The sequence below is a fragment of the Thalassophryne amazonica genome, chromosome 3, assembly GCF_902500255.1.
Source record: "Thalassophryne amazonica chromosome 3, fThaAma1.1, whole genome shotgun sequence".
Lineage (NCBI taxonomy): Eukaryota > Metazoa > Chordata > Actinopteri > Batrachoidiformes > Batrachoididae > Thalassophryne > Thalassophryne amazonica.
Genome location: NC_047105.1, coordinates 22,772,456 through 22,785,173, shown reverse-complemented (window position 1 = coordinate 22,785,173; position 12,718 = coordinate 22,772,456). Strand labels below are relative to the sequence as shown.

The 12,718-nt window shown below is 40.8% G+C and overlaps 1 protein-coding gene across 1 annotated transcript; it reads left to right on the top strand.

The window, feature by feature from the left end:
• The first annotated feature begins 376 nt into the window (after positions 1–376).
• On the top strand, positions 377–11,455 carry LOC117506411 (microtubule-associated proteins 1A/1B light chain 3A). The gene is made up of 4 exons (XM_034165914.1): positions 377–548; positions 4,012–4,067; positions 7,814–7,920; positions 9,238–11,455. The coding sequence occupies exons 1-4, from the start codon at positions 509–511 to the stop codon at positions 9,398–9,400; spliced, it is 366 nt and encodes a 121-aa protein (XP_034021805.1). The 5' UTR covers positions 377–508; the 3' UTR covers positions 9,401–11,455.
• The last annotated feature ends 1,263 nt before the right edge of the window (positions 11,456–12,718 follow it).

Here is a 12,718-nt window from a genome sequence, read left to right as displayed (position 1 = left end):
ATGAAGTTTTGATTAAACAGGGGGCGGGATATTAAAATCATTAAAAGTAGCCCATAATGATGACGTGACACGTGCCTAAAAACATTTTCAGGTAAAACCACCTGTCAGGGGTTCAGACATCCGTCTGCAGCCCTGGTCAATATGATTAGCACCCCTGAATTTCAAGTATATACCTCAGAACATCTTCAAAAATAAAAGAAACGATACATTTTATATAGTCCAGATATGTATTGAACGTGTCAAAGGTCAGTGCAGAGAAACAAAACGATAACGGAGGTGTGTATGCGCGCGCGCACGCACGGCTCCTTTAAATCCAGGCGGATGACGTCAGCGCTTCGGTTTATTTGCTTTGTTTGTCCGGAGAGGTTTTGGCTTGAGACTGACCGGAGGAGAGACGACGACAAGCGGACAACTGCAGTCTTTTCATCGTCTGTCCACATCCACGTTTCGTTGAGACCGCCGCACTGTTATTTAACTCGGCCGTTACTGTGTGATAAGGCCGCCAGAGATGCCGTCCGACAGACCCTTCAAACAAAGGAGGCCATTCGGTAAGAAAATCGGCTGTCTGGAAACCGCTTTGCTAGCTGGTGTCACAGCCAATTCCGTGACCGGCTGAACGATTTCGCGCATGTAATATTGTTATTACGTACTGATATCAATAGAATATTTTAATCCGTTAGATAAAGCAGCCTGTATCTGTCAAGTCACTGAATTTGTGAGGTCACGGAATTTGATCTAACATGCTAGGCCTGTTAGCCACCTAGCTTACCGTTGACAGTTGTAAAAGCGTTTTTAAACTTATTTTACTGAATTCGTGGCTAACGTTAGGGGAGAGCGCTCAGGTTAATAAAACGCCCTTGTACATAAATGATGAAAATTTGGTTTATTTATAGCCAATACAGTACGTATACAAACACATTAAAAAAACTTCCGAAACAAGTTTTTGTTTACACTGTTGGTTCAGAATTTAAATATCGTAGAATGTAAAACCATCTGGGCTGTAAGACAAACATCCGTGGCTGCAGTTGTTATAAAACCATCTGGGTCGTTTTTTTACTAACCAGGCCTGTGATTAGCAGCGTTTACCTAACAGGATACGTTAGCCACACTGCTAACATTGTGCGCTCACATAAGAAAACAACATGTGCTGACACATTATCCCAGTACACGTGCTCAGTTAAGGATGTTATTTGATGCCAGAAGAAAGGAGCAGCCCTCAGTCTGTTCGTTGCGTCATCGGACCAAACGCACAAATCACAGAACAGGAAAACGTATGAAACTTCATCTGTGTGGTTTATTTGGTTATAAAATCCCCAGTAATTGGTGCACTCTGGAGATCATGTTGCTTTGGGAGGAGCTGGCTTTGTGCCTGTTTATGCAGCTGGTCACGTGTTTGACTCCTGTTTGTGTCACACTGACACAGATTAACGTTTTTAAACGGACTTAAAACAAGTGATCATTTAGTTAATTACAAAGGTATTACCTCTGGAATAACTTGAGTATCTTTGTTTTCACACATTTATTATGCATTTTGGAAATAAAATACGGCTGTGAAGTCAGCAGATTAGTAAATGATTTTTACAATATATGTAAATAAATGCAATGCAGAAGCAGCGTTTATGGTGGGTATGGGTACATCTGACCATTTTTGTCTTTGAAAGTCCAAAATCCAGAGACAGTTTTTGTAATCAGTCAAAAATGCTCTGTTAAAGAGTTTAAAGTGAGTTTTCTGTTGAATAGCGCTGCTTAAAAGCAGCTTACTGCCACTCCCTAATACAACCCCAATTCCAATGAAGTTGGGATGTTGTGTGAAATGTAAATAAAAACAGAATACAATGATTTGCAAATCCTCTTCAACCTATGTTCAACTGAATACACCACAAAGACAAGATATTTAACGTTCAAACTGATAAACTTTGTTTTTGTGCAAATATTTGCTCATTTTGAAATGAATGCCTGCAACACATTTCAGAAAAGCTGGGACAGTGGTATGTTTACCAGTGTTACATCACCTTTCCTTCTAACAACACTCAGTAAGCATTTGGGAACTGAGGATACAATTGTTGAAGCTTTGTAGGTAGAATTCTTTCCCATTCTTGCTTGATGTACGACTTCAGTTGTTCAACAGTCTGGGGTCTCCGTTGTCGTATTTTGCGCTTCATAATGCTCCACACATTTGGGAACTGAGGACACGAATTGTGAGTGTCATGATTGCATATAAAAGGAGCATCCCCAAAAGGCTCAACCGTTCACAGGCAAAGATGGGGCAAGGATCACCATTTTGTGAACAAATGCATGAAAAAATAGTCCAAAACTTTAAGAACAATGTTTATCAATGTTCAATTTTAAGGAATTTAGGGATTCCATCATCCACAGTCCATAATATAATCAGAAGATTCAGCGAATCTAGAGAACTTTCTACACATAAGCGGCAAGGCCAAAAACCAACATTGAATGCCCGTGACCTTCGATCTCTCAGGCGGCACTGCTTTAAAAACCAACATCATTGTGTAAAGGATCTTACTGCGTGGGCTCAGGAACACTTCAGAAAACCATTGTCAGTTAACACAGTTCATCGCTACATCTACAAGTGCAAGTTAAAACTCCACCATGCAAAGCGAAAGCCATACATCAACAAGATCCAGAAACACTGCCGCCTTCTCTGGGCCCGAGCTCATTTGAAATGAACAGACACAAAGTGGAAAAGTGTGCTGTGGTGTGATGAGTCCATATTTCAAATTGGTTTTGGAAATCATGGACGTTGTGTCCTCCAGACAAAAGAGGAAAAAGACCATCCAGATTGTTACCAGCACAAAGTTCAAAAGCCAGCATCTGTTATGGTATGGGGGTGTGTTAGTGCCCATGACATGGGCAACTTACACATCTGTGATGGCACCATCAATGCTGAAAGGTACATCCAGGTTTTGGAGCAACACATGCTGCCATCCAAGCAACGTCTTTTTCAGGGACGTCCCTGCTTATTTCAGCAAGACAATGCCAAGCCACATTCTGCACATGTTACAACAGTGTGGCTTCGTAGTAAAAGAGTGCTGGTACCAGACTAGCCTGCCTGCAGTCCAGACCTGTCACCCATTGAAAATGTGTGGTGCATTATGAAGTGCAAAATACGACAACGGAGACCCCGGACTGTTTAACAACTGAAGTTGTACATCAAGCAAGAATGGGAAAGAATTCACACCCACAAAGCTTAAACAATTAGTTTCCTCAGTTCCCAAACGCTTATTGAGTGTTGTTAGAAGGAAAGGTGATGTAACAGTGGTAAACATACCACTGTCCCAGCTTTTTTTGAAACGTGTTGCAGGCATCCATTTCAAGATGAGCAAATATTTGCACAAAAACAATAAAGTTTATCAGTTTGAACATTAAATATCTTGTCTCTGTGGTGTATTCAAATGAATATAGGTTGAAGAGGATTTGCAAATCACTGTATTCTGTTTTTATTTACATTTTACACAACGTCTGGCCTGTTGAGTCATCACAGGTAAAAGGGCCACAGGTGCACGTGCACACCACCGTGGTAGGAGTTGACAATGACAGGTCTGGAATCTATGCTTAAGAGGTAACCATTGAAATAGGTATAGTATTCACAACCTGTTATCATATGGAAAAACCAGATTAGAATCCTGGATTATGCAATGTCTTTCAGATTTGGTCAATTGTAAATGACACATGTCCTTCAGCCATTAGATATGAGCTTTCTACATAGTCAGGGGGTGAAAAGATCACAATAAAACTAAAATTTCAACACTGGCAGTTTAGAATAAAAAGGTTTCAAAAACACTACAGGAAGCAGTGCAATGTTCCATCAGCAAATTATATGCAAAGTTATGGAAGAGTTGAGCCAGTGAAACATTAAAATGTTTGTCATGTATTTACAGTTAAAACAAAAAAGACATTTTTAAATGAGGACTTGGAAATAAGTAAATGCAGATAGGAAATGTATTTGAATAAGTTCTTTCATTTATGGATTGTGCATTTTGTTTCCCACAGCTGACCGGTGCAAAGAGGTCCAGCAGATCCGTGAGCAGCACCCCAACAAGATCCCTGTAAGCAGTCTGACTTTGTTCAAATGTCTTAAGTACATGTCACCACATTCATACGTCATACTGACAACATGGTCATCTTCCAAAAAAAAAAAATGCATTTCATACAAATTGCATTCACAACTTTTTTGATTAAATTTAGTTTAGTCCACAATTTTATTAGAAAAAGGGATTGGGCCATTCCGATCCAATATTGACATTGGGTTCCAATACTAATGTAATTGATGGATTGGTTATTTCAGACACAGCCTCTGATCCAGGAGCCGTCTGTGTGTGTGGTGAAACGTCTTGCTGGCTGCTCTGCTCGGCTGGCTACAGAGTGCAGGGGAGGTTTCCTGGACGGAGGTGTGTCTACTCTCAATGAGATGTGGAGTAATGCGACACACCTCTGTTCAGGAAATCCATTCTGCAGTTTGTAGCCAGCCAGCAGGCGAGCATTGAGGAGCACAGACAGTTGCTGACCAACTTTTCATTACAACCGAGAGGAAGGATATGATGATTTACCCAGACTGACTCCAAATATGAGTAAATTAAGTACTTTCATTTATTTATTGGTGGATTTGGTGGCATTTTGGAATTGCACTGTCTTTAAAAACGGTACATATACTCGAGGTGGGTGTGCCACCCGGTGTTCAAGAGATGAAACTTCAGCCACTGACCCAACAATTGTTCCATTTACATGTGTACATAAACATGAAAATTTAGTAAGGTATCTCTTACTATCTCTTACTCTCTACTATACATTCCAAATTCCAAAGGTAGAACTCTACTAGTGTATACTAAGGTACATCTAAATATCTTAAAAAAAAATAAAATAAAAAAAAAAAGTAGAACTACTTAAGTGCCTGGTCTTGAGAACCAGGGATGGTAGGTATGTATACCATTAATGTGTATCATTAATCAGATGTATTTCATTCTTTTGCATCTGCAAAAGAATGAAATATAGAGATAAATATAAATATATTTATAGATGTCTTTTCTCTATAAAGTCTATGCTTTTTTTTTTTTAAGACCTGCCATTTCTCATCAATATCAATAGGGGTGGGCGGTATAAACGATATACTCAGTTCACGGTATAAATTTGGCTGACTGTAAAGATTTAGACTCCACCGACCAATCGTGGTAATGCTTGATGATGTCGTATCTTCCTCAGTGACTCTGAACGACTGGAAAAGGCTGCAGTCAGAAGCTGTATATTAATAGGCCTACTATAACCGGAATTCTGATTAATAATTTCCGCAATGTTTTTTGGGTTTTTTTTGTGAATTTTATGGTCATATTTGCTGCATGTATTTGCAGAAAGCTGCAGTAAACAGTCTCACATTTCTTCATTCAACTGAGCTGAGAGCTCCGTCTCAAGGCAGGAGAGTGGAGAGGGAAAAAAAAAAACACCTTCCGTTTTATCAGTGGGTGGAACCCCATGACATGAGCCAATCAGCATCATCAGCCCATGTGGCGGCGTCTCTGGGGTCTTTATGGAAAAAACGCCACCAAAACCAGACAAACTATCACTGCCTACTGCTGGACAGAAGCAGGAATGGCAAAATGAGATTATTCCAATGCAAAAAAAAAATGTATGTCTAACAAGTCAGAGAATCAGGCTCTCAAAATTAATTAAATCCATTTATGTTTTTGTTGTTTTTTATTTATTTTAATCAATTTAGCTTTGCAAAGGGACTATATGACCCATTCAGAAACACTTCCATTATAACTTAGACTTACCAGTCCCAGCAGGAGACTGCCCCTCCCTGAGCCTGGTTCTGCTGGATGTTTCTTCCTGTTAAAAGGGAGTTTTTCCTTCCCACTGTCGCCAAGTGCTTGCTCACAGGGGGTCGTTTTGACCGTTGGGGTTTTTCCGTAAATATTGTATGGCTTTGCCTTACAATATAAAGCGCCTTGGGGCAACTGTTTGTTGTGATTTGGCGCTATATAAATAAAATTGATTTCATTTGATTTTTGACTTACGTTTATATTGTGATATATACCGTTACCATGAAGGGATTCTGTTTATATCGTGGTATGAATTTTAAGTCATATCGCCCAGTCCTAATACAAGTACATGTACCATTTTGAGGAAGGAACACATTTCAAAACATTCAAGTTGATTTTTAGACTAACCCCTATGTTTTGATTTTGTTTCTGGCTGTCATCAGCATCTGTTCCTCTGCATGAGAGGAGGGCGGGGGGTCAGCGTGCTGTGTGTTTGAGCGTGGATCTGTAAAGGCCACACAGAGTGGACACCAGCCTGCAGAAACTAGCAACCTAAAAGCCAAAATGTATTGAACCACGTTTGTGTTTAATGACTGCACATTTAAGAAGACAACAGCACTTGAACAAAAAAACTATTGCAAAAGGTTTCTTTTATTTAGCCTTATAGATTTTAATTGGTATTGAATTATTTTAAAGCTCTGGAAAAGCCGTCCCCTTAAAATGTTTGTATCCTTAAGTGTTTAAATAATGTTAAAGCCTTTATAATATGATGCTGCATTCGTAAAGAGTAGCAACAGTAAGTGAGTGAAATCTAATCTTGCTAAGTAGGAGAACAATTTGCTATTTTCTTAGCCAGCTTCACCTTGTTTTACCTTTAAATCCTAGGACGCAGTTGCAAAAGTTTCTATAAAAAGGTGGATAGTGAACAACTTATGATTTGGCTGTACACACAAAAAAAGAACTGAAACAGCAAATGAGGTAGTTTAGTTATACTAAAATTTGAATGGCAGTAGCTTTTTGAAGTTAATTGAATGCTGGACTGTGGAGAAAAATGGTTTGTTCACTATTGTTTTGGGGAATTTTAATAGAATAAATGATATAATGTTGGTGTGTTTATGAAGCCTACTTCCCATTTTCATTGCTTCATCCTAGTTGTAACTTGCCAAAACAATGCAATTTACTGCTTTTCATAGAGATAAAATTAATATGGAACAGAGTTGAGTTCAGTATATTGGTCCGACCTGCCACAATATTTTCCGTTACTCATGTGGCCCCTTGGCAAAACTAATTGCCCACCCCTGGCACAGAGGCTGGCAGGTGACATCACAAAGACTCGTCAGTGATGTAAAATAGTTAAGAACTTACTGGTGGTAAAACACAAATCCGCTCGCTAATAAATTGTGGAGACCACCTAAAAATATACGCAATTTTACACAAAATTATTTTTGTCGCTATCAGATGTGGTCACATTTCTACTTTAATAAGCTTAGAAATATGAAATGTTGACTAGCTAAAAAAAAACAAAACTGTTATACACATTTAATGCATGTGAAACATTTGTACAGCACTGTTCATTTTCCTTTTCAGCTGATTGACATCTGAATGTTTCTGTGGTTAATGTGAAAGTGCACATCAAAGCCCTGACAGTTACACTTAGCCAATGAAAACCAAGAATCAGGAAGTTCACTTGCTGCCATCAATTTAATATTACTTTTGAACATTCTGTCCACCACTTGCACAACATTTTGTTTTTGCTATAGAAATAAATTTACAACAACCGGGTGTCTTTGGTATGAGTTGTCTTTGGAGGGTCCTTGGGTACCACTAGAATCGGTTACTCCAGGAAACTCAAAAGCACCACTACGACCCAGTTGTAGCAGATGACTTTACTTGTTCGACCTGGGTGGTTGCTATCCAGGACTGAAGGTGGTTCCATGTTGTTATGGATGCAGCGCACCACCAGTGCATGCTCCCAGACTTTACTTTTCCAAAGCAAATCCATGTTGATTTTGCAGCATGTTGTTTTGTGGCTGCTGCAGGTGATCATTGAGAGATATAAGGGGGAGAAGCAGCTGCCCGTCTTGGACAAGACCAAGTTCCTAGTACCAGACCACGTGAACATGAGTGAGCTGGTCAAGATCATCAGGTAAACATGCCAAAGCTGCCCTTTGCAAGAACACGCACAGTGTAGTATTTTTCAATTGTTTAGATAAAAATTGTGTTTGCATAAAAGCACAGACATGCATACTAAAGAAAGTCAGACTGCAGGAACGCCCGCAGTCAGCCATATATGGATGTAGGTATAACATTGAAAAGCCTGGTGAGGGTTGATGATGCAATAGACCAATGTTACAAACTGAATGTGCATGCTCAGCATGAAATCTCGCGCGACTAAGTGCAAGTCTGCCTTCCTCTATCGGCTTGGAGGGGGCAAGGCCTTATTCCAACATTGCAACAGTATAGTGTGAAGCATGTGTTATAGGAAAAATGGGCAAAACAACCATTTTTGTGTCATTTAAGGGACTTTATCCAACCTTCTTTGGGCAAGTTATGGACAGTTTCCATAGTGTTACCCGTAGATTCAGCCATGGCCATGTAGCCTACACAGAGTACGCAGGTCCGAGAACTGCTCACGGCTTAGCTCCCCTGGGTGTTCCATGCAAGTGACTTCCGGAGTTCTTATCACACAAGTGCCAAACAATGCAACGACGATCTATTTTTCAGTGTAGAATGGGAGTGTCCATTCTTGTGTTAACCGGCCTAGTGCGCAGCTCTACCAGCAGGGCAGATGTTTTTTAGTCCTTGAACACAATACCTTGTTCTTATTTCAAGCACTGGCTTGAAATGAATACAACAGGTGGCCGCACCTTAAAAATATTGGTATCCATATTTTGGAGCGTGAAAAGCAAGTTGTGTTGAGCAGTGCCGTCATGTGGTAGGATGTGGGTCAGTAAGTGTATAGACCGGCCAACCTTGTTTAAAATGTGCTTGTTTGGGGGAAATTATGACTTATTTGTCCAGGTTCAGCATAGCTAACATTCTTTATTCCACTTGTAACTACTTACCCACTTTGTCATTTCAGTGGAGATACCAGTCTGATAAGTATCACTCATCTGTAACCGTGATTACACGAAACACAAAATTTAGGTGGATATAAATAATAAAGTTGAAGAATGAGGTCATTAAAATCACGGGACAGAGTAACACTGCAGTTATTCAGATGTCTGTGCAACCAAAATATCTCAAAGTGAAAGTAGGTCAATTATAATGCAACATTATTTAAAATAAAAGTAATTCAGTTTTAGTCTTTTTGTAGCTAAATGTGATTTATATTCACATGACAGCGTCTTGGCCACCAACAGACTGTTTTCTGATTCGGGTGGATGGTCCATATGAAAATTTGTCATCTTAACCAACAACAGGTCATTTAATACACCTCCGGTTCTCTCTTCCCTTCCTCCAGGCGCCGCCTGCAGCTGAACCCCACGCAGGCCTTCTTCCTGCTGGTCAACCAGCACAGCATGGTGTCAGTGTCCACACCCATCTCTGAGATCTACGAGCAGGAGAGGGATGAGGACGGCTTCCTTTACATGGTCTACGCCTCACAGGAGACCTTTGGGTGCTAGAAAGGGGGGAGGAGAGGGAGGGAGGGCAGAACATCTCCGGGTGCTGGAGGGGGAGGAGCCTAAAGGAAAGAACCAACTAGGAACCACCAAACGCCACCACCATCCTCTCCACTTTACTTTCGTAGGCCTACAGAGCAGCACCCACAGTTAGTCGGTTGGTCAGTCAGTGTAACACTAACTACAACCACCAGAGGGCACCCTTGTTGTCTTTCTTGCTCAGAATCATAACTAAGATGATTCTGAGCGTCCATTGTTCTCTTGTGTCCTTTAGTTCTCAGCGAGTTCTTATGTTTAGAAAACAAACTAACGAGTTTGGGTTTCTTTACCCCCCCAGTGTATAAATAAGTGTTGGCTGAGCCAATACGGAACCTGGGCAGTCACATTCAGGCCCGTCAGATTTGATGAGGTATTTTGCAGTCAATGTGTGTTGCGCTCATAATTCACTATCAGTCTGTATCATCATCGCCATTATTACAATAGTAAAGGCACTGCTGCTCATAGTTTGGCTAGTAAGCAACAGGGTGCAATATTTATCAGCGGTTTATTTAAACCAAACTGCATTTAGTTATTTCCACATCTAAGATCTGAACCACAATTTGGCTACAAAAATTCTCTGTAGCTTCTAAAACAGAATTTAAATTAGCATTAGCTACCAACTTTCAGGCAGGTTCACATCAACATTCACCTTTCACACTGAAGTCTGGCTTTCTGCCTCGCAAACACAAGCCACCTGTATCACCTGAAAGCAAGAGGGTTTTTTTTTTTTTTTTGCATATATTCCCACAATGCTTTACTGCTATTCCAATGATGTTTGATTGCAAATGAAAGCTGCCAAACGCAGTGGGTTCTGCACATCACATCAGCTTAAAACTTTCCACCGATTCATCCTCAACTAGAAACTGAGCAAATTTTTAAAAGTTTCAAATGCAACAACTAATGTTGAATTAATGAATCTGGTTGAAAACTATGTTGGACAGTTTAAGGACAACATGAAGACATACTTAGCACTGTGAATCATATGGAACACCATCTGCACTGCATTTACACTGACCCACAGCAGCCTGGGATTAGCATTAGCCATGCAAGTTTAGCATCTTTAACAGTTTTGTTACACAGCACTCTGCCTGTGTCAGTGGAGCGTCGTGGGAATAAACGTATTTGCTTTTTTAAGGTTTTGTTTGGTGTTCCATCTCATTCTGCAGTCTTCCTAAACAAACTCCAGCCACATCACCCACCCACCCATTCACGGTTCAAACAACCAATCAGGTGCAGTAGATTAAAGGGCCTATCTGGTAGGTTTCAGACAGCCATACGCAGAAATGCGGCATTAACAGCCACGGATATAGATCTAGATTTGCTTCACGTTCTTTGATTTGTCAGGAAGTTGTTGTGATTAATGCGGCTTTGCTCTGGAAATTTAAAGTTAAACCAGTTGTCAGTACAGCGGGTTAAGAACAGCCGCAGGAGGGCGTCCTCTCCACATAATGATCAGATGACATTTCATTTGGTCAGCAGGTTTTACGGAGCAGTAAATTGCTGTTTAAAAATCAGCCCGCTTTCTGATAGTATGTCATTTATTCCAGCTGACGTCTTAACGTCGTAAGAGCAAAGTCTCTTGATCCCAGCGTGATAGAGCTTGTAAAGATTGCAGCGTGTCACAGTAGCATAGATATAAAATTTGTCAAAAGAGTGAGCTTTGTTTGCACATAAATTAATATAAGGAGTTGGCATTGATTTTATTTTATTTTTTTTGTAACCTGCTCTGCAGAAGTATGATCAGCCATCTCCGACTTTACAGACAGAAAAGCTTGTGATGTACTACAAACTCTGCATGTTTTTTTAATGTGTTGATTTTACATATTGTTTTACTTAGATGTTTTCCAAACCAAAAACTGAAAATGAGTATGTGTCTCTTTGATCATGTAATCACTGTATTATAGCCTTTGTTTTCCTTTAGGCTTTGTCGTTATTTGGAGGGGTGTATATAGAAGCGTTGCTATGACATTATTCAAAGCATTTGCCAATAAAAGTTAAAAGTTGCCTTTAAAAAAAAAAGTTTTCATTCAGACAAAAAACTTCCACCACTGAACGTTAGTGGAGGTGTCACCAACCGAATGGTCCCCCCTAAAAATCGGTCCGCCCTGCTTGCCTTCACTGTGCATGCATCATTAGCCGCGGTTCACGGGTTATCGCCTCGTTTCTGCTTCAAATTGCATACCAGTCATGTGTCTGTGACAAGATATGAAGCTTTTCTACAACAATCAATTCCACATACACTCAACAAAAATATAAATGCAACACTTTTGGTTTTGCTCCCATTTTGTATGAGATGAACTCAAAGATCTAAAACTTTTTCCACACACAATATCACCATTTCCCTCAAATATTGTTCACAAACCAGTCTAAATCTGTGATAGTGAGCACTACTTCTTTGCTGAGATAATCCATCCCACCTCACAGGTGTGCCATACCAAGATGCTGATTAGACACCATGATTAGTGCACAGGTGTGCCTTAGACTGTCCACAATAAAAGGCCACTCTGAAAGGTGCAGTTTTATCACAGCACAATGCCACAGATGTCGCAAGATTTGAGGGAGCGTGCAATTGGCATGCTGACAGCAGGAATGTCAACCAGAGCTGTTGCTCGTATATTGAATGTTCATTTCTCTACCATAAGCCGTCTACAAAGGTGTTTCAGAGAATTTGGCAGTACATCCAACCAGCCTCACAACCGCAGACCACGTGTAACCACACCAGCCCAGGACCTTAACATTCAGCATGTTCACCTCCAAGATCGTCTGAGACCAGCCACTCGGACAGCTGCTGAAACAATCGGTTTGCATAACCAAAGAATTTCTGCAAACTGTCAGAATCCGTCTCAGGGAAGCTCATCTGCATGCTCGTCGTCCTCATCGGGGTCTCGACCTGACTCCAGTTCATCGTCGTAACCAACTTGAGTGGGCAAATGCTCACATTCGCTGGCGTTTGGCACGTTGGAGAGGTGTTCTCTTCACGGATGAATCCCGGTTCACACTGTTCAGGGCAGATGGCAGACAGCGTGTGTGGCGTCGTGTGGGTGTGAGCGGTTTTCTGATGTCAATGTTGTGGGTCGAGTGGCCCATGGTGGCGGTGGGGTTATGGTATGGGCAGGCGTCTGTTATGGACGAAGAACACAGGTGCATTTTATTGACGGCATTTTGAATGCACAGAGATACCGTGACGAGATCCTGAGGCCCATTGTTGTGCCATACATCCAAGAACATCACCTCATGTTGCAGCAGGATAATGCACAGCCCCATGTTGCAAGGATCTGTACA

Bases quoted from the DNA above. Each gene is read 5' to 3' on its own strand.
- LOC117506411 (XM_034165914.1), top strand. From the start codon at position 509: ATGCCGTCCGACAGACCCTTCAAACAAAGGAGGCCATTCG. The intron at 549-4,011 runs GTAAGAAAATCG...TGTTTCCCACAG, and splicing joins CAAACAAAGGAGGCCATTCG to CTGACCGGTGCAAAGAGGTC. The intron at 7,921-9,237 runs GTAAACATGCCA...CCCTTCCTCCAG, and splicing joins GAGCTGGTCAAGATCATCAG to GCGCCGCCTGCAGCTGAACC.